At 27.0% G+C, this 21,869-nt stretch overlaps 1 protein-coding gene across 2 annotated transcripts in view; it reads right to left on the bottom strand.

The window, feature by feature from the left end:
• Positions 1-106: 106 nt before the first annotated feature.
• Positions 107-21,869, bottom strand: part of LOC136990067 (pyrokinin-1 receptor-like) — a 61,619-nt gene continuing 39,856 nt past the window's right edge. The window contains exons 1-2 of one of the 2 annotated variants that reach the window (XM_067288413.1): positions 20,476-21,393; positions 107-835 (exon numbers count right to left, since the gene is read on the bottom strand). In XM_067288413.1, coding sequence (XP_067144514.1) covers positions 351-835; positions 20,476-21,301 — 1,311 coding nt within the window. In that variant the 5' untranslated portion in view covers positions 21,302-21,393 and the 3' untranslated portion in view covers positions 107-350. Of the gene's footprint in view, positions 836-20,475; positions 21,394-21,869 lie in introns of those variants that run through there. The other variant, XM_067288412.1, reaches the window with a different exon arrangement.

The raw sequence follows: 21,869 nt of genomic DNA, 5'->3' as shown, positions 1-21,869 counted from the left end.
AAAAGCACTATTATTATTACCTTAAATACATTTATTATATGGTTATCTAGACTAGAAATTTATCATTTTTAAGAACAAAAATGCTTTTCAATATTAACAAAATGACTTACAACAACAACAACAAAAAAATTTATTTTCACAGGCACAAAACAAATATACATAAATAGCTGCTCCAAGACATGTTGAAATTTCATAATGATTAATGATTAATGTTTAATGTTCTCAGGGAAGGAGAAAAATCTCTAAGATAGATCTTATCCATTTTCTGCTTTATATTTTGAATGCAAAATAAAGATTTTTTAAAGTACAAGAGAATGAATTTAAAAAAAAAGTCACACCGATGACAAAAATCAGCTGCAAGAATGATTTGTTTTCTCGGAAGAGACAATACATTTCTTGTTTTCTAAGGTCGAAACGTTATTTGTCGTCATGGAGAATTTAATTTTAGCGGAATTATTCGAATCTGCAGGACATTGTAACGTTCTTTCCATTCTTATTCTCGGAGAATCGCACGTCGACGACATTTCTGATGGTTCGTATCCTGTCGTACGAACCGTGCTCTGATATCTAAAGCTGTAAGAAGTGTCTCTTCTCGGTACGTGCCTACCACAACATCGAGCTAACGTGTCTTTGAAAGCTTGACGAAATTTAACTGAAAGTATGCTGTAGAGAATTGGATTTATTGTCGCACTTACGTAATAGGTGACTCCAGAGATGTAGGTTAGAACCATGTACACAATTTCATCGGTTGGAGTTGGATTTTTTACGTATATGGCCATTAATCTCTGAGCGTGAAACGGAGCCCAACATATAAAGAATGCAACTACTACAGCCACTGTAAATAAATTAAATAAAAATTATTGTTTCGTAACAACAATACATTTTACTTTATGAAATACTAATCTTAACAATGCTCATAGATTTAACTTTTTACGAAATCAAACATGTACAGTACTGTACAGTACAGTACCATATATATTCAATAGTGCACTCAATAAATAATGTTATAATTATAAAGCTGGTGTTTAAAACAATTAAACACATTCATTCCGAAAATTGTCGCTTTGATATATATTTTCTGTTTGTAAAATATTATTAGATATGGGTTAACTTTTTTTTACACAGCGCACAATTTCTTAAACCAGTTTTTTTGTTATGAAAATGATGCGATATTGATTGGCTTAAATACGGCACAGGGAAATAAATGAATTATGTTATGAAACAGAAGTATTTTTAAAATAATATATGAATCTTAAATATTGTCTTCGCGACTTAAAATCGTGGGAATACTAAATAGTGGTTCCTTGTATACAAAAATTACGTTATGTGCCAATATTTCCATGCCTTTACGAAAACACGAAAGCATTAAATATTACATACACTAGATAAATATATCACGTGATAATGGTACTGTACTTGCATTATTTTTCTATGGTATGATACCTTGGAGTTATAGCTCAGTTTTTATTTCAATGGCATCGTGTAGAAGTCAATTTTAAAAAGTTTTTATCCCTTTAATAAAATTAAATATCTGCATTTCTAAAAATACCGAGTGAACATTTTAAAATATATTTTTAAAAAATCGTTTCGGTTGTCTCCTGTTCGTCGCCACAATTTATCCACAATGACCTTTATTTTATTTTATTTTTTTATCGACGAGTATTTTTAGATTGCATGTATTGAACGATCAACATTCAGACATGTTTTGTCAACTTTACAGAAAATCTGATTTTGGAAGAGTGATTTTTCTCGGTTATCTATCAATTGTGTGCGAAACGAAAACGAAATGACGCATTCTGTCCGGAAGTAAATATTGAATTTATTGCAATTCTAACCAACTTCATTACAACAATAAAGCTTTTATCTCTTACTCCCCAAGCAAAATTAATTAGTGGAATTAAAATTTCACACTTATCTGGTTATATATTAATAAAAATTCCTTATCTTTTCCACATGTTGCGAGCGAGCGGATAGAGATTAAATATATTAATTTTGTATCTTTTATCAATAAAAATAAACAGAAAAAAGAAACAAAAATAGATTTTTTTTTAAACTTCTAAAAATTATATATTTAATGTACCAAGTTACAATGTAAAACAGCAAAAAAAAAAAAAATCCAGAACGAGTTGCGTAACTTTCCCGGCAAAAAAGTTATAATTGCGTGTGGCGCCATCCGTTGAGATTTTACTTAATTTAATAATAAACATTTTAATTATAAAATGGCAAAAAACTTAATTTTGAGGGTAAAGATGAGTTTTATAACAAGTAAAATCGTCATTAAATCTGATCCCACTCGAGATGTGACACCCCTCTATCTCTCCCCACCCCGCGCGACCTTTAAACACCAAAAATTTAATAGCATCAATGCTCCTAATAAATGAACCACCCTACAACAATTTCAGAAATTTTCGACGGAAGAAACAGCAATTATTAAGCTTCAAAGATGAACAAAATTACACACACACACACTCTTAATATCAATACATACAGGAAAAAAAAATCCCTCAAAATTTTTGGCCTCTCTCAACATTTTAAGGGTCCCGAATCCAAAAATATTGGGGGGGGGTCATTTTTTGACCGATTGCCACACTTTCCTTCTATTATATACGTAGTAAAAATATGTCAACTGATAACATAAACATCTGTTAAAAATCAATCAGCTTTATTAAATTTGATTGACAATCAGTACAAGAAATTAAAAAATAAAATGCAAATTCTGTAGTGATTAAGCTAATGAATTATTTTAATACATTTAAAAATAATATATAAGTAACTGAAAGAAGTGTTTGTTAACCGAGTGAAAGAAAAAGTGATTGACACATCAAAGTAAACCGATATTTGATATTATATAACTGCTCTAGTTAAAACATGACGTAGAGACTTATATATTCAGATTCTATATCGTAACAAATCACTATTGTTTGGACAACTTCCTATTATTATTATTGGGCACATTTTACTGCTTGAAAAATCGTTACATGATACCAACTCGAGAACGGCGATCATCAATTGGGCAAGTCTAATTTCCATTTTTTTTTTTTTTTTCATATTTATATTAATTATATTTCATTTATTTGAATTTAAAGTAGGCCTATACAGAACTTTTGGTTTAAAAATAGGAGAGAGAAAGAGAGAGAGAGAGAGAGAGAAGCATATTTTAAATCGAAAATATCAAAGATTCTGATGAAATATAAACAGATATTAATAATAATAATAAAAGAAACGTTGGCTATTTTTGGTTTTTGATAACTAATATTCTACTGTTATATAAAATGTTCTCGTGTTAAGTACAGTACTTAGTCTTGATTGATAACTCGAAAGGTAGCAATTACTCATTTTTACAGTTCAGATCTGTTAAACAGTGATTTTGTTGACACACTCGTGCTTGAACTATGACCTATATACGCCTCATTACGTATTTAGTTTGTGTACGTTCCATTCTCTTAAAATCCCTACTTTGATGCTACAAAATTAGCCTAATTTTTTTTTTTTTTTTTGGAATAAACATTCATATCTCGCATTCCATTTCTAAAAAATAAACAAAATTCGATTTTTATTTATTTATTTATTTAAGTTTGTTTAAATTTGGTAAAAAATTTGTTAATTTATATTTATTTTTATAAAAAAAAATAAATGATAATTTGTAAAAAATTTTTGTTTTATATTAATGTAATTTACTCTCTCTCTCTCAAGATTTTTCTCATAAATATTTATCAACTTTTATTTTATCAATGATTATGTAATATAATAATAATATTAAAAAGGAAAATAGATAGAAAAATAACAAATTTTAGGCTATTTAAATATAAAATTATTAAATTTAATAAAAGTATACCTCAATTTTTTTTTTTTAATATAATTTCTAGTGTATAAGAATTTTAAGGATTTTTGTGAAGCTTTATACCAAATGTACTGTACTATACAGTACTTCCAGCTTCATACCAGCCAAGCATTAATAATACACCTGCTGCTGTCAGTCGAGTATTAAGTATACTTCCAATTTTCTATCATCCAAAAGGTTAATGCAGCGCTAGTTTGTTGCCAATCAAATTTAGTGTACTTCTAGCTTCATGCCAGTGAAGCACTAATGTACTTGCAACTTTGTTAATCAAGTAATTATGTATTACAGTACTGTATTTGTAGCTTGATGCCGATAAAAATACTATTGCAACTCTATTCTAGTCAAGTATTTTTTAATCGTAAGTATTTTACATACGATTAAAAAATACTTTACATACTAAATTCAAAAATACATCTTAAATTTCGAATTTTTACTTAAATAACTTCACATTATTTTATATTAAAATATAATAAATCTATTCATGCAACCTATCAGATATTATATACTTAAAATACGAAGTTTCAATATAAAACTCCATTGGAGATAACCTTGACTTTAAGAATAAATTTATTATGCCTAATAAAATAAACTTAACATAATTAATATAGAAGAACCCTTGTTCCGTTCCTGATACCAAGAACGAACAATTTTACAATTATTTAGTTCTTTTCGCATCTTTCGCAACTCTACGAAAAAAAGTTTGACTGATGCAAAGAGAATGCAGTTAAATATCATTAAAATAAGTAAATTAAATATTTTTTAAAAAATTTATCTGACAAAAGTTATTATAAACATTTAAATCCAGGCAAAAAATAATATATATTAACAACAATATAATGTTTTATATTATACTCATCAGATGGCAGCAGCGAGTTAAATTACTTATTAGTAGGGGGGAAGTGCAAAAAAAATTATTTTATTTTTAATTATAATTAAGATAAATTTTAAAAAATTAATTAAATTTTGGTTGACAGAAATAAAAAAATAAAGTTTATAAAAATTTTGTCCTAAATTTTCAAAAGACATTGTTTAAGCTCAGTCGAGTTTATTAAATTTCGTTGGTAACAATGTCATTTCCTAGAATTGAATAATATAAAATTACACAGAAATAAAATTAACACACGTGGACCATAACAGCATAAAAATAATGTGCCATTTAATATATATATATATATTTTTTTTCAATAAAAATAAAAAATTAAATCCTTTGTCAAGACAATTGTAGTATACGTTTCTATTCTTTCGTGGTAAACAATTAAAAAAAAATTAAGACAAAATTCGAGTTATTTAGCATATTTTGACAGGAAATAATGAGACGAAGTTAATTATCTTACTTTGATTACGTTAAATAAAATTTTATTTATTTATTTTTGTCACATATTAATTAATTTTCTCGTCGAGTAACTATGTAAAAGTTAAACTTTTATTAATAATGGATGAATTGTGATAAATTAGCGAAATATTCGCATTTATTATTATTTAAAAAAAAAAATAAAGTAACATAATTTTATTATTATTATTAACTTAAAATATTTAAACTAAAAATTTAATTTAATATATATATTTTTTTAAAAATATGATAAAGTTCTGGCATGTGAGAAAATACAATTAAATTTTATTTAGCTGAAGTGCTGTTTAGATGTTTGAGAGAGAGTGTGTATTAAAGCTCATTTTTTTCCTATTTTATGCAAAACTTTAAATATTTTGTTATATTTTTTTAAAAATTATCAATCTGAATTACTTTTTTTCATATATTTTGATACATTTTTAAACAAAATGATCAAACTTTTATCATGAATCATTTTTTTTCTCTCAGACATCTAAACAGCACTTCAGCTAATTTTTGTTTTTCTTTTTTTTTTTTAAGAAAAGGAAAATAATTTTATAGAGTAATAAATCTTTAAATTTTCTCAATTGTTTTTTCTATAATTACTATTTTTAGTACTCATAACTCATACAAGTTGATCGTAAACAACTTGGGAAAGTTGATAATTTTTCACTTAAATGAATAAACTTTTCTAATAAACATCAATTCTTCGTAAATTATTGTCTATCTGATATTTAGTGATAATATTCAAATTTTATTATAATTTATTTAATGTATCGGGGAAAGTCGCATTAATCAATTATTGACATTCAAACTATTCTCTTTGGGGAAATTTCAGTTAATAAACATTTATTTGGCTAATTAAGCATTTCCCAAAAGATTTGTTAGTTTAACTAAAACAGTTATTGATCAAATTTGTTATTATTATGTTTTACAAAATACAAAATCAAAATAAATTCTGTAGTTCAATAACATTTAGGAATTACAATATCCTGAACAACAAGATAGCGAGTCAATAATTCGCTTTTATATTGTAAATTAGCATAAAAACTTGAGAAAAGTTGTTTAAATTTAAATATATATATATATATATATATTTTCGCTGTAATGAGTAAGATTAATACTTTCATTAAAAAAGAAATTCTTAAAAAGTAATTTAATAAGTAAAAAAAACAAATCCAGAAACGAGTTGCGTAACTTTCCCGGCAATAAAAAAAAAAGTCAAAACTGCGTGTGGCGCCATCCGTTGAGATTTTGCTTTAAAATGTTTATTATTAATTATTATAAAATGGCAAAAGGCTTAATTTGCAGGGTAGAAATGAGTTTTATAACAAGTAAAATCGTCACCAAATCTGATCCCACTCGAGAAATGACATATGACACCCCTCTATCTCCCCAACCCCTCGACCTTTAAACACCAAAATTTAATAGCATCAATGTCCCTAATACATAAACTTTCACGCAAAATTTCAGAAATTTTCGACCAAAGGAACAGGAGTTATTAAGCTTCAAAGTGGGTAAACAAAATCGTGCTTCCCCCCACACACTAACATCCATACGTATAGAAAAATCCTCAATTTTTGCATTTCTGGACGTTTCAAGGTTTCGAGCCCAAAAATTTTAAAATATTAGGGACCATTTTTTGACTAATTGCCTTACTTTTCTTCTATATATATATATATAAAACGGTCAGGAAAGTAAAAATTTCAGTATAAAATATAATTTTATCTAGCAGAACGTTAATTAAATATATATATATAAATTAAATTTCCTATTTTTCTTTTTCTTTTTAACTATTTAAATTAATTTAAAAACTGCTTAAAAGTAATTAATGAAATGAATTTTGCAAGTCAACGTCTTAAATATCAAATTACATGCTGAATTGTAATGCCACCATTTTTAATATTTCGTGGTGATGCATATATAAGATTATTATTTTTTCCTTTTAAATTAAAAATATTTAAACGCAATATTTCATATTTAAATAAATTAAATTCATTTTATTTATTTTTTTATCATTAAACGAATAAAATGAATGAGAAATAGAATTTGTTGTAAACTTTATTTTGTTTTTTTTTTTTTTTTAAAGAAATGATATAAATAAATGTAAAAATTTAAATCGAAGACAAAATTTAATCCATAAATAGTTGGAGATTCCCCCAATTTTTCCGTATTTTTTAAAAATTATTTCCTGTTTACAATCATATTCTTTGCTCTTGGAGATATCCAGCATCCTGCTTTTCTGTTTGTCTCTTGCCCCCCCCCTCAAAAAAAAATTGTTAGAAATACTGAATTTTTACGGCATTAAAATAAATTAAAATAAAAAGAAAAAAAATGTCTTATAATTTAAAAATTCAGCGATTTCTCCTCCTTAAAATTTCATATATCAATATATTTAATAATATGCAATTCAATAAACCCAAATAATATCGTAAAATGTCGCCAAATAATTCACATTTTACGTCTGAAGTTTCGTCGTTAAAATTTCTGTAAACAATTTAATTATATTAAAAGAAGTTATGAATTATATTTTATTGCAGAAACTTTGATCATCTTCAGTAGACAAATATGAGAGATCGAAGAGGATACGCCCTTTCTAGTTTCAGATATGTACTTCCGTTACGTCACTAGACACCACGTCGCCTACTTCCTGTTAACCGGTTGAGTGAAGAGCCTCAACAACTAGATGCGACCACTTTCAATAACGACATAGAAGAAACAGGGAATGAAAAAATAAAATTTCTTTCTGGCAATTCTAAATGCAAATTTTCAAAACAGGATAAGAAAATTTTCGAGAAACACGTCCTCCTTTGAGAGAAACAAATCGATCTATTGTAGTTTATTTTACTTCCCTCCCTCTCTTTCTACGACACACAACGTAAATTTATGTCCCACGAATTAATGAGATAACAAAAATTATTTTACTTTCACGAGTTATATATAGAGGAGAATACGAGCGTAAGGTTATTCCTTATTGGTTCCTAACAATTGTAACTTAAGAATTATTCAAAATATATTATTATTAAATAATAATTTGAAGTTTTTACATTGTTTTATTGGGGAATCATTTATACTCTGTGTTTTCTATGTGGGGTATCTCTCAGATTAGTGCAGAAACTGTATAGTGTGTTTAATTCCTAGAAAGATACTTATAATTAATTTATTAACTGTATTCGAATTAATTGCTATTCTTTCATTTCAGGCCTTCGTATTAAGCTAAATCCCCTGTTATAGTAGTATCTTCTAGAATAATACTACTAAGCTTAGTATAGATGGGAGCGAAATAGTTTAGATTCCTAGACTACTACTTATTAGATTAATAATAAGTTGGCTCTAGTAGTTTTCTAGTGATATTATCCCTAAAATAGTTGTTCTAAACAAGAGCAAGTACTTTTTAATTGCTTATGAGAGTAATATCTCTTAAAATAGTACTTAACTTTTAGAACAACCTTCTTCTAATTTAGTAAGAACTACTGTATCTAGATTAGATCCAAGTTATTTTGAAGATTAAAAATTACATTCTTCTTCAAATTCGTAAAGAAAAATAAACCTTAACAAAAGAAGTAAAATTAATCAAAGAATAATAAGAAAAAGATAACTTTATACGAGTAAAAATTTAATTTATTCGAATACGCGCTCATCCGTATCAATCTGATCATGTAGCACAGAAAGAATTTAGTAATGATGCTCATCTCTCACGCAGAAAACTATAAACGAATGAAATAAATTTTATAAATTAGAACTAAATAAATATATTTAAGAAGGAAGAAAGAAAAAAAAATGTCATTTATTTTAAAAATATATCTAAATTTTAATAATGAAAAATCTTTACTCGCACTTCACTAATTGAAAAACAATGATTTAAATAAGGAATAACGCTGGGAATTAGTTAATAATGGTTAAATTTAAAGATAAACTAACTAAACTTGAGGATTAGATATTGCCAAAATAAATTTTCCTCTTCGGAATCTGAAGACATTTTTTATTTTATTTTATTTTATTTTTTTTTTTTTTAAGGAAGACGAAATCGGATATTAACCTTACATTTAATGCTTCGTTTTTTTTAATTCTTGTTATTTTTTCACTTAGGAAAGGATGGAAATGCTTGGAAAGATGTTATAAATTGCTGTACTTCTACATGATTAAAAACTGTAGATTATTTGGAAAATCGAAATGGGTCTAGAGTTCCCAAAAGTGCTTCTATCTACGCCAAAAAAGGAAACTATATTCAGAGTAGAAAGTTGTCAATTCTAAATTACATTGTTACAGATAAAAATAATCGGTAAATAAGAAAATATTCTGTTAAAAATCGCTACCATTAGTCATGATGTTAAGAAGCTGTCATTTTCCAAATAGTGATGATGATAACATCACTACTTGTAAAAAGCATCTTGTATTTTAACATTACTTTTTGTGTGTATAGAATACGAAATATTTTCATTACATTATTAACAATTTGTTTTTATTATACAACGTGATGCACGGTAAATGCAATGGATTATAATTTTCCGGATCCAAAAAATTTGTTTCGAAGAGGGGGGAAAAAATATATATATACACTTAAAATTTATCATGTCAAAAAATATATTTAGAGTACACTTTCCCAAGTACAAAATGTTTTTTACTTTTACAAAAAAGCAAAATAGGTCACTACTACTAGCTCACTGCTTTCTAAAATGTCTATAGACTTAACATTAAAGCTCGTCATTCGAAGGATAGAGAAAAGGATTTTTTTTTTTTGGAATTATTTTCTTAAAAAAATCATTTTTTCTTGTGTCTAGAAGAAGAATTTTTGAGTATAGAAAAGTAGTTTTTTTTTTTTAAAAAAAACTTTAATTTAGAAACTCAATTAGAAAAAAATATATATACTATTCGCGTGAGAATTTTACAGAGTATAATACCAAAAATCTTAAAGAAAAAATTGGAGAAGTAAATAATTTAAAATTCAGATATTCTTCCGATCACTCGCTGAGATAATTGAATCAATCAATTGCTATCTTTTTCTAGAATTTACATCTTTTTTTTTTTCTAGAATTTCTTCTAGAAACAAAGCAAAAATCTCTCCTTTTTTAATATTCTAATTAAATACTTTTATCAAATTCTACAACAATTCTGTCACCAATAATTAATCCTATTATCAGATACGAACACTTAAAAAGATAATTAAAGATTAATCCCTAAAATAAAGATGCGGAAAAGAAGAAAAGAAAAAAAAATTCTTTTTAATAAGCTCATTAAACGTGTTTATAAACAAGATATTCTTTTTAGATTATTAATTTAAGTTAATTATTTTTAAAAAATCTCTTATATTCTTCACAGTGCAAAGTGGTTTCCTACAATGGTCGATGTGACATTCATTCATCAAGTTGGCGCCAAGTTTCTATATTCGGTTCGATCCAAAGTCGCATGTTTGTTTAAATGGGCCATGAGGGATTGATCATAAAAATCGAACGATAACGAATTTAACTAAATTTACATAGTTGTGAGGACCATTGCCAGAACAGTTTGTTGTTATTATCATCAAACTTTACTAAAAATTCCTTTAGAAAGAGCGAGAGAGAGAGAGAGAGAGAGAGATTGCAACTACACTCAAAGGACATTAGCCTCTTTAGTGACTCAGTTAATGTTGCGTGCTAATGCTGATTTTATATAGTGATAATTCAATAGTCATAAAAAAACATTTAAGCATAAAGTAGAAAATAACTTCAGGATTAATTTATATATATATAAGATCCTGAAAACTCTATTGAAAACCATAGAAATTTTACAAGATTTATAGCGATAAATAATTAAGTTTTTAATTGTTATACTGTATTTAAATCTTCGAATTTTTATATTATAGTAAATTTTCAACATCGTTTATACCAGAAACTGTATAATTTATAACTCTTTTAAACGATATAAAGCGTTGAAAAATTCATTTTTTTTACAATTTATAATGCTAGAGGCATTTGCTAAATTGATAGATAATATAATTTATCGTGAATAAGCACTTAGGATAAAATGATAAATATTGTATTTTGCAACTCAATTGATCCTTTTATGGATCGATAACGATGTCACACCCGAAAACTGGATAAATACGTGAAGAAGAAGGGGAAAAAAAAAAAATTATTTCTTGCCTTTCGTGTCAATTCACGCAACGTCACAATAGAAAGAAAACAACTGTTGGTACGATAATTCTCCGCGAATTGATATAATAATAATAGGCGCTATAAGCACTGATTTAAGATATTTATTTTGTTACGTTGGCCAAAATAGAAGCTTTTATCCTTCCATCAGCATCAGACATACGTTGTTGCCAAAATTAAAACAGGAGAGAGTGCGACAAAAGAAGTTCGATTATTTGAAGGTAACTTTCAAGGTTAACCTATTATAATATTTATATTCTTTTAATAAATTTAATTTAAATGAGAATAAACATTATCTAATATGTCGTATGATATAGAGGAGAGTAAACACGAGGTGATGATGACTTAGAATTTTTAATTAGAATCTTTATATTGATTGAAATTTTTTTTAAATATAATTTAATTAATTGTAGTTAGTTTTTTTGGTATTAATCGTATTTAACGTGGAAAAACTTTTTTTCTAAATGAATATCTCTTGCTCTACGAATCTGTTAAATTTATTTAAACGTAATTAATATCATTTGGAATAATTTAACAGTTAAATAATCAGTTAATTAGTTGAATATTTATAAAATTAGAAGCGAGATATCTTCGTTTGATGTTATAAAATGTGACTTGTGTGCCTTTAGATTAATCTTTTGAAGAGTAAATTGTCGTCTAGAGTTATGAATTTTTATATTCTGCCATTAGAATTATAGACATTTTCCCTTATAGAAAATAATTTAATTTACTTGTTAACAAGTTTATATTTCCTTAAAAACAATTTTCGCTTTAAGAAATGTTTGTTTTAGTAATAAATTCAATTGCTCAATAGGGTGAGAAAATATTTATTTCACTGCAAATAACACCAAATGAATTGCAATTAGTCAGTTATTTAATTTCCGAAAATTCATAATATATTTGTTTTCAAGTATTTTCAGTTGTATACACCCTTATTTATTATTACATGGAGCATTGTTTATTTCTTAAAATAAGTTAAAATTATATATTTTTTTATATTAAAAATAAAATCTATTCAATAGGGTAAATTAATTTTTATTAAAATAATATCCTAATAGCCTACTTTTACGTTATATAAAACTTCAAATGCATCATTCTGTTATTAGTTTGGTGAGAAAGATGATTACTTTGAATGTTTTATGTAGAGAAAAACGGTACATAAACTGTATTATAAGCAATATAAATGATATTTCTAACTCGATAATGCATTTATATAACTATATATACATTCTAATATAGTTTTTTCGTTGTAACGTATCAAAAAACCTTTTCAATACATTAAAAAAACAGACACGGAGTCCGCGATCTACCTGTTGGAAGAAGACTAATCAAAACATTTTAAATTATAAATAATAATAAAGTAAGATATATTTTTAAATTTTTAAAATTTAATTATGTTTCGTAAATGGTAACGAATAGTTAAGTTTATTTTCAACGAAAATATTTTCGTGCCTTTTTTTTCGTGTGAAGAAACGTGACGAAGAAAATCAACCTTAATCTGTCTTTTTACTTAACAGTTTTTCAATCATTATTCAATTACATTAAATAAACGGAAACGGTTTTAAAGAGAGATTGACACTGTATAAAAGTTGTTTCTAAAACCGGACAGGAACGGTCAAAAAAAATAAGTGACAAATAACCTAGATGCTAAAAATACCACGAATTGATTATCTGGACATTAACTCCCTTTCAATCCCCTTGGGGAAATGTTTAGTCACGTGACTTGAAAATGATTACGAGTTCGGATAGATGATCACCTATTCAAGTTTTGAAAGCGATCGTTCAATTTAAGTTGAAGGAAAATACGTGACTGACGATCTAAATGGTCGATCGGGATTTCCCTAAAGTAATTCGAAAATATTCTCTTAATTCTTTTCCATTCCCCCCAAAAAACTCTGAAAATTGACAATAATGATATATAACGTGCAACGTAAGTTATTTCATATAACGTTTACTGTATAACGATTTTAAAAGATAGCTTCTCTCCCCCTTGTTCGATTAAACACGCAAAAACACACACACACACACAGTTGTTATTTAATACGAAATTTACGTCAAAATTTTGATCATTCTTATCGTTTTTTCGGTCATTAAATTACATATTAAATGGGACATCTTCATTAGATGTTACAAATTTGACAAATTCTCACCGGGTGATGTGTTTTCTATCCCACCTATAGAGTTACCATAGAAACAATGATCTAACATTTTAATCAACTTGAAAAAGTGGTGAAAAAAATAATAGTAAACACGGAAAATTTTTTGTGTTAGTAACCATTTTTTTCGTCGTAATGAAAGACTTGCCAAAATATCTTTCACTGTATCGAAAGGTCTTGCATATTTATCACACAGGAGAAGCCTATAAAAACATTCATTTGACATATTAGAAAGCTAGTATTTTTAAATTACTAGAAATAGGGTATACAGTCTTTGAAAGATCCCACGTAAAGACTCTACTGGACAAAATACATGTCCAAATTCTTTTATTTGTATATTAGAGATGGTCGAGTGGATAGAACCATTGATGAGTCGTGGGTTCGCGCCTCATCTACGAACTGCGTGGGATTTTCCGAGTTTTCTTCACGTGTCTTACATCTAAACAGGGGCCAGTTTCCTATAAAATGTCCTCCGGGGAGTCATCCTTCTTGGCACATTGCCTATTGAGGTCTTAAACCCATCAATCCAACCCAGGATACTCTCTTCATGGAACCTTTTAGCTGTACAGTACCTAGACATTCCTATCCTACAAAATAATGGTTTTAGACTAGAATTTAGAACTGTTCAAAACAATTAATGTCGAAAAGACCTTAACTAGGACAAGTCTTTCAAGCATACAGTATATCTTGGATCTCAGGAAGAATCGCAAAGTATGGATTAAAAAATCAGTTAGATAGATAAACCATATATATACATTGCAGGTTTAAACGCTATAATCTAAGAAAATAGACTACTTACGACACGGAAAATAGGATTGTTAGTTGACTAGAAAATATTTATCCCGTTCCTATTTATTTGTGAGCATTACAGTGAAAAGAATTTGCACTTGTGATTCACAGAAGTTTCTTAGTTAAATGGCAAAGAGCCAACTCAGAGCTGTGAGCTCAACTATAGCAGCTATTAACAAATTATACAGAGTTAACATCAAAATAAACAATTAGATAACATTAAAAAAAAAAAAGCCAGTACAATTATCTCGTAATCCATTTTCAATTTAAAAATACATAAAATTCTATTTTCATTAGAAGCTATTTTTATAATAGACTAATTAAAGAACATTTTTGTTCTCTATTAATTAGTTATATATTTCTATAAAAATAGCAATATTAAATAATAATAATTCGAGTAATGTACCTATTATTATACACAAATACATACGTATTTTTTGCTAATTTAGTATTGTATTTTCTCCTATCCAAATGCATATATTTGTATATTTTAACTGATAAAATTACTTTTCCTTACTAAAAATTGAATCGAGAGTTTATATTTATAACATAAGTGAAGTGATTTATATATAAAAATCTTGCCAATCTTTAAAATTTATGTGTAACTAAATATATTGCGTGCTAACGAGAGTTAATTTATGTGGCATATGGTTAAGTTTTAAATAAATAAATATATATATATATATATATATATATATACTGTATTTGTAAATTCTTCAAGAAACAATTACCCTATAAAATTAATTAATTTACTTCCGAATCAATTGATTAGCAGATGATTAATACGTTAACACCGTTAATTGTTTATCATCCGGTTAGAAGGAAGGACGTAACTGCTGATTGAGTTAATAGTTGCTTAACATTTAAAATACTAATCGCACTATTTCTTTCTTTTTTTTAAGACACGTAATAATGGTGAAAGGAAGGTCGAGTACTACATCCTTATAAACATTTATAGGATCAGCTACTAAATTATTTCATAACAACAACTTACTTATATGGTCTTATCAACGATTTTCCTATACATTCTATTACGTAAAAATTGGATTTTTCCTTTCTTTACTCTTACTAAAATTATTATTTTTCTTTATGAAATTCCTCAATTCCTAACGTATCAGATATTTTTCTTGTTATTATTAATACTAAAATAAAAATATCATAAATAACTATAGACCGCTTTATCCTATGGGCAAGAAAAAGGGCAATTGCCTGGGGTCTTCATTAACAGGGGCCCAGTGGCGCGTTATAGCTTCATGGGGTCCGGGTAAATTTAAATTAGAGGGTTCCGTGTACGATGTTAACTTAGACAATTTTCTTATGGGGAATGCTTTGGGGAAATGTTTTCATATAAAAGATTGGTTTAGGGTCCCTGAAGCGGCACGTTATCCTAATTGCTTAAGGCCATCACACTAACAGATGCCCCCCCAAACAGGGCATATATTAGCGAGGGCCCTAAATATATATAATACATAAATTTGAGCCTGGTGAAATAGTTAATGACACAAGTGGGGCAAGTTGAGGCAGAACCTTTTGGCGTTGAAGTTTGTCCTTAAATTACGTAAGATTATTATTGCAGTTTTACAAAAATAACTAATTTATATCCCGAACAAGGTAATAAAAATCTAATATATTTTATATCACGCAGGGAAATAATTACAAAAAGAAATATATAAATGATGCAGCATAAAATTTTAAATTAAACTAAGCGCGGGGTAAGATGACGAATATCTTCTCTTGACAACAGTCTAGTAATTCGAGTATATTTCGCTTTCCACGATTACACACAAATTATTCAGTGTATTAACTTACAAACCAATTATATATATATATAAGTTATATATATGAGATCTACAAGGTTTATATTACAGTGATTAAAATTAAAATTTATATTTTTAATTCTATAATTTATTTATATAAATAAATAACTACGTAAAGAAATAATCCAATTTCAATTAATCACATATTCGTCATCTTACCCTACAGATTAATAAATGCTGTATTATAGGCCTAAAAAATTCACTACATGAACAACGTAAGAAGAATTTTGACATTATTTTATGAATTTTCTATTAAAAGAAAGTGGAATGTAGAGATATTATCTATGTTATGATTCTTAAAATATCTAATTTTAGCAGATGCAACAAAATATATTTATCTTAACAACTTTTAAAACACTCCTGTTGAATTTTTCTGCTGAATATCTAACAATATAAACATTCGAGTGGTATATCACGTTATCAGAAAACGTTTTTAAGACCGTAGATTAAAAAAATTATAACGTTTTCTCGACTTAATACAGTATACTTTTTAAAATACATTACTATTAATTCTTCCAAAAAAAAAACACTTCAAAAATCCATTTTTTTTAAAAAAAAATCTATCTAAAGTATTTAATAAAACATAAATTAAATAGATTAATCCTTATAAATAAGGTACTTGGCACAGTTTTATAACAGTACCAAAGATAAGTTTTTTTCTTATTATTTTTTGTTTTTTCGATTATCCAAGAATAGTCGAGAAGCGAAACTTGGAACCAAATGACTTGGACAAGTACTTTAAAAAGGTAGACAAAAAAAAAAATCCTTTGTAATGTACTAAAAATAAACGAAGATAATTTATAATACGTTTATATTACGCTCCATGTTACACGTAAGTGCGGTTAAGCCAGTAATTTAAAATAATTATAAACCATTAGAACTTTACTCGACCCTTTATAAACAAATCTACAGCTGAACAAAGTTAAGCCATACATTTTTCAAAATATAAAATTTATATATGTTTATTTTTTTTTTAATCTTAATGTATTTAAATGCTGGAATAATTCGTAAATTAGCGTGAAAAAAAAAAAACAAATTCATACATCGATTTCTATTTACTTAACTTATAATAAAGTTATTATATAAGAAAAGTAAATCGTGTAATGAATAAAATGGAAGAAGTAATTCTTGTAAACATTTCTCAGCAAGAATTTCTTTTCCTCCCTTCTCCCCCCCCTTTAAAGGTTATTTCTTTTCCGGATAACTAGCGTAACATTAATGCCATCTCCGTTTCCACCATTTCGTGCTTTGAATATCAAAATACGAAATTTCTATGAAAAATTAAAATTAAAAAAAAAAAAACCTTCTGTTTCTTTGCTTTTAATTTATTTTTTATTATTTCCCACTTTAATTCTCTTACGTGCTGTTTTTTATTACTACTTTTGGAGGTTCGACTGTACTTTAAAATGGAAAACAACAACAGAAATAGGAGATCGAGAGAAGTGAATTGACGAGGAAATGCTTGATTTATACGTATTTAACACTTAAATATAATAAATAATTAATATTTAAGTTATACTTATAAGTTGTCTCTATTATTAAAATGCATAAATATTTCGTTTAATATCAATTTTTATCAAATATTCGACCTCTTGTATTATCAATTACGTAACTTATCTAAAGAATTTATTATGCAGAAGTTAGGAATTTAGCTTAACTTTTAGTTAATTTAATAATAATAAATATATTAAATATATAAATTCATGTGTTGAATAAATTTTTTATTTCATTTTGTATAATAATTTTCACAATTTACTGACCTTGAACGAAGATAATCTAATAATTTTATGCGAATCAAATTGAGTTTAAATTTAAATAACGTTTCCTTATCTTGCTGACTGTTGACTGTTATTTTATATTATATATATATAAGATTATTATTTTATTTAACTTTAATTAAATTAAAATTGTTATTAAGCATTATTTTCGCTTGAAAAATTTAAATTTAATGTCGAATAAATGAAAGGTAATAATACATAAAGTTTTTTTCTTTTTGATGAGTGACTCGATATATATTTAGATTATTATTTTTTTTCTAAATAAAACAAAAGAAAAATTATACTAATTTATTCAATTTTGTATCATTAGAAGGTAAAATTTTGTAATAAAAACAATTTTTGGTGGTGTTTTTGTAGTGTTAAAACGCTTGTAATTGTACTAAGTGTTCGTTGATTTTTATGCTTTATTATTACTTTTTTATATAAAAAAAAATTATTCATTTTACTTTAATGTTAAATATTCTATAAACATCTCAAAATGTTTTCTTTAGAACTTATTCTTGAAATCAAACTATGACATGTCAGGAAGATAAAACCGGACTTTAAACTCATCAAAGTAAATGTTGCCTCATTACAGATAACGACATTTTTTTTTCAATATAAGACGACGATCAACAATCATAAAGGGTACAATTTGGAATTCATTTCTCCTTTCTTGGAATATTGTTTTTTCAAATGTACATAATAACAACTGCATTGTACTACTTTCTTCCATTGTAAACTTAAAGAATGAAATTATTCGAATTTCTTAAAAGGAAAAAAAAAAATTCGCAAGAATTTGTGAAAGAAAGAAGAAAAAAATACTCACAATAGGTGAGATATCGGCAGGTGTGATACAAAAAATGAGAATAAATGCCGATGAAAAAGTTCACTCGGCACTTATTTATATTCTTTATACAAGTGGATACAATGTAACAAATGTTGGGAAAATGTTAATAGGATGCTGGAAAGATGATAAAGATGCTGGAAAAATGCTAACAAGGATCTGGAAAGATAAGACGGATGCTGACACGACAGTTGGGGAAACGTTGACAATGATGATAACGGGATGATAGAAAGATTCGAGATAAAATTTCATAATAAAATGAATCTTTATTCAACTGTAAACGTCAAATACTACACGAAATTTAGAAATGTTGTATAGCAACTTTAATATAATCTTGGATTCGACTGACGAATGTTATATATATTCAATTACACTCAATACTAAACAATTTCCTCTCGAATGTCGTTAAAGAATGCTGAACGAGTGAACGTTACGCATTTGAATATCTGTAAACTAAGCAAAAGTTTGGGATTATCTACGTAAGTACAGGCAAAAAGAGTAGAAAAATTTATTAATATAATTAAGGAGGAATAAGAATTAGCAAATTATTATTCTCGTTAAGATACTTCAGAATTGATTTGCGAAGAACTTCAAACAAGAAAATTAAATCTTCTTATTTAAAAAAAAAAAAATCAAAATAAATTCTCTTTTCCAATGATCGATGCTTTAAGACATTTATCAGGTTTCAATAAATGTGTAGGAAGAGAAGCGACGAAAATAATTGTAAAAGTTAGGAAGAAAAGGTGAAAAAAATGATAAATGTTAAGGGAAAAAACAGTAAAAGGCGTTGAATATTAGGGGAAAAAAAGGAATAGTTATTGGATGTTATAAAGATGAATGCTGAATAAAATAACAATGAAGTGAATACATGTAAAAATATTAGGAAAAAAAAAGGAGGAATTTTCGCATCTAACTTTTCATTACTGTAAATTGTTTTAAGTAATACAATATTTTTAAAATACGTATTCTAATATAATAAATATAAATCAAAAGATTAAACCTTATAAGAATTTATGATCCATAGAACAGAATTCGATAAAATATCCGAGTTTTTATTAACGAAGAAATTTGACTTTTTAAGAGGGAAAACAATCAATAAAAGTTAAGCATTAAATGATATCGTGTTTAAACAACATCTTTTCTATAAAATGACAGAATTTATTTTTAAAAAAATAAATAAAATTTATAAAATATAAACCCACATCTGTATAATACAGTAGAAAATAAGAATTTCATTTTTTTAAAATTATTTTCCACTCTAATGTTTTTAAAAAATTTCAGCCTTAATTACGTTTACTTACATTCAGATTATGGCAATAAAAGTATTTTAATTCATAAAAACAGCCATTAACTTAAGCAGTATTTGTAAAAACAAATTCTTAAAAGAAATAAATTAAGAAACTTTTTCATTATAATTAATTAATCTTCAATTACTTTTTATAAAATACATTTTAATTATCATATATTAATTTTTAAAATTCTTAAATTTACAGCTTAAAAAAAGCAAAATTATACGCTTAATATTAAGTTGAAATGCTGTAAAATGCGATAAGAATGTTATAATTGTTTATAAATTATACCATAACTTTTACAGGAAAATCTGTATAATTTACGACTGAATACGAACTTATCTAACCTAATTATTAAATTGGGTTAGATAAAGTTTGCTGTTTTAATATATAACACGTAATTTTTAACTTTTAAAATACAATTTACAGGCTGTAAAGTGTACTGGAGTAGTTTCGTAACTATTGACGATATAATACGCGTGTATACGAGTGAAATAAAAGAATATAAATAAATAACTCACCTAACATTTTGACAACGGCCCTTCTAGAACTTTGAAGTCTTTTACCTAAAGATTTATCTGGCCTGGTGATTTTAATACAGAGTCCTTTCTGCTGAACTTTGCCATTAATGATACAATTGTTCCTTTTGCTAATAGAAGAACGTCTTAATTGTATGGCAATTAATATATATAAAACAGTAATTACGGTCATTGGCAACATAAAGAAGAACACCGTAGAAAACACGAAAGCTTGATCAAAAGGATTCTTTAGAGAGCAGGTTGCAGATTCTTCCAATGCTACACCATCGTGTACCTGAACGACAATGCCAAGCTGTACAATTACCGGAATGGCAAAAATAGCACCCAAACACCAAATGGCCACTATCAGTTTAATGGCTCTAGTCAATTTGGACATGGTATGCGCTTTTAGAGGATGACATATAGCCATGTACCTCTCTACGGTGAATGCAGTGATAGTTAGAATAGAAGCATTAGTGGACGTTTCCGAAGTCATGCCACGAAATATGCAAAACACCTCACCTAAAACGTAAGGATATCTTTGCCACAATTGATGTAACTCCTGTGGTATGCCCAGTATGAGTAGGAGAAGATCAGAAACGGCTAAACTGAATAAATAATAGTTAGTAGCTGTGTGCATGTACTTGTTGCGTGTTATCACCACACACGTGCAGATGTTACCCACGACTCCAGTTACTAGTAGAATCGAATACACCATAGTCATTGATATTGCAGTAGTTAATGGCACTTGTTTTTCACCAAGAGTTTCTATAAGGAAATCTTCAACGGTTAAATTCCGACGTATTATTATCGCTTGGTTATCTTCCATATTTGATTACCTATTACAAATCTCGAGATAATCGACCGTTTCATCCATTCATAAACTCTAACTGACGAGATAAGTGATCCGTTTCGCACTACTTAAGCTACTGACTGAAGCCTCGCCCTGTGTCGCACGTGATAGTATGACGCTGTCGCCCTCCCGTGGATGACGTCACAGTTCTAGTAGCACTAAAAAGTCAACCTCTGAAAAGTTTATATTTACAATTGACATTAGAATAACTCGATTAAAACTAACTACGCGTAGGATATTTTTACGTCCTACCAAGGAATCGTCATCAATGACGTTTCCTACGGTTAATTATGATTTTTTTTCTATCTTTTGGTACCATTTAAAACAGGTTAATTATAATTATCATTGGGCGTGTTTATATGCCACTACACGAATAATTATTTTAATAAAAATTTTTTTTGGGGGGGCTGTTTTACTGAAAGTGTCTCCATCTGTGAAGAAAAAAGCTAAATATCGATTTAGGTAACTCGGAAATCGTTTTATTGATTTAATGGTTTGTTTTCGAGATAATTAAAGAATCTGTTTTAAATTGTAATTTATTTAA

The sequence above is a fragment of the Centruroides vittatus genome, unplaced genomic scaffold (assembly GCF_030686945.1).
Source record: "Centruroides vittatus isolate TY-2023 unplaced genomic scaffold, ASM3068694v2 scaffold_861, whole genome shotgun sequence".
Classification (NCBI taxonomy): Eukaryota; Metazoa; Arthropoda; class Arachnida; order Scorpiones; family Buthidae; genus Centruroides; species Centruroides vittatus.
The sequence above is the reverse complement of the archived record's forward strand: the minus strand, read 5'-3'. Positions and strand labels throughout refer to the sequence as shown.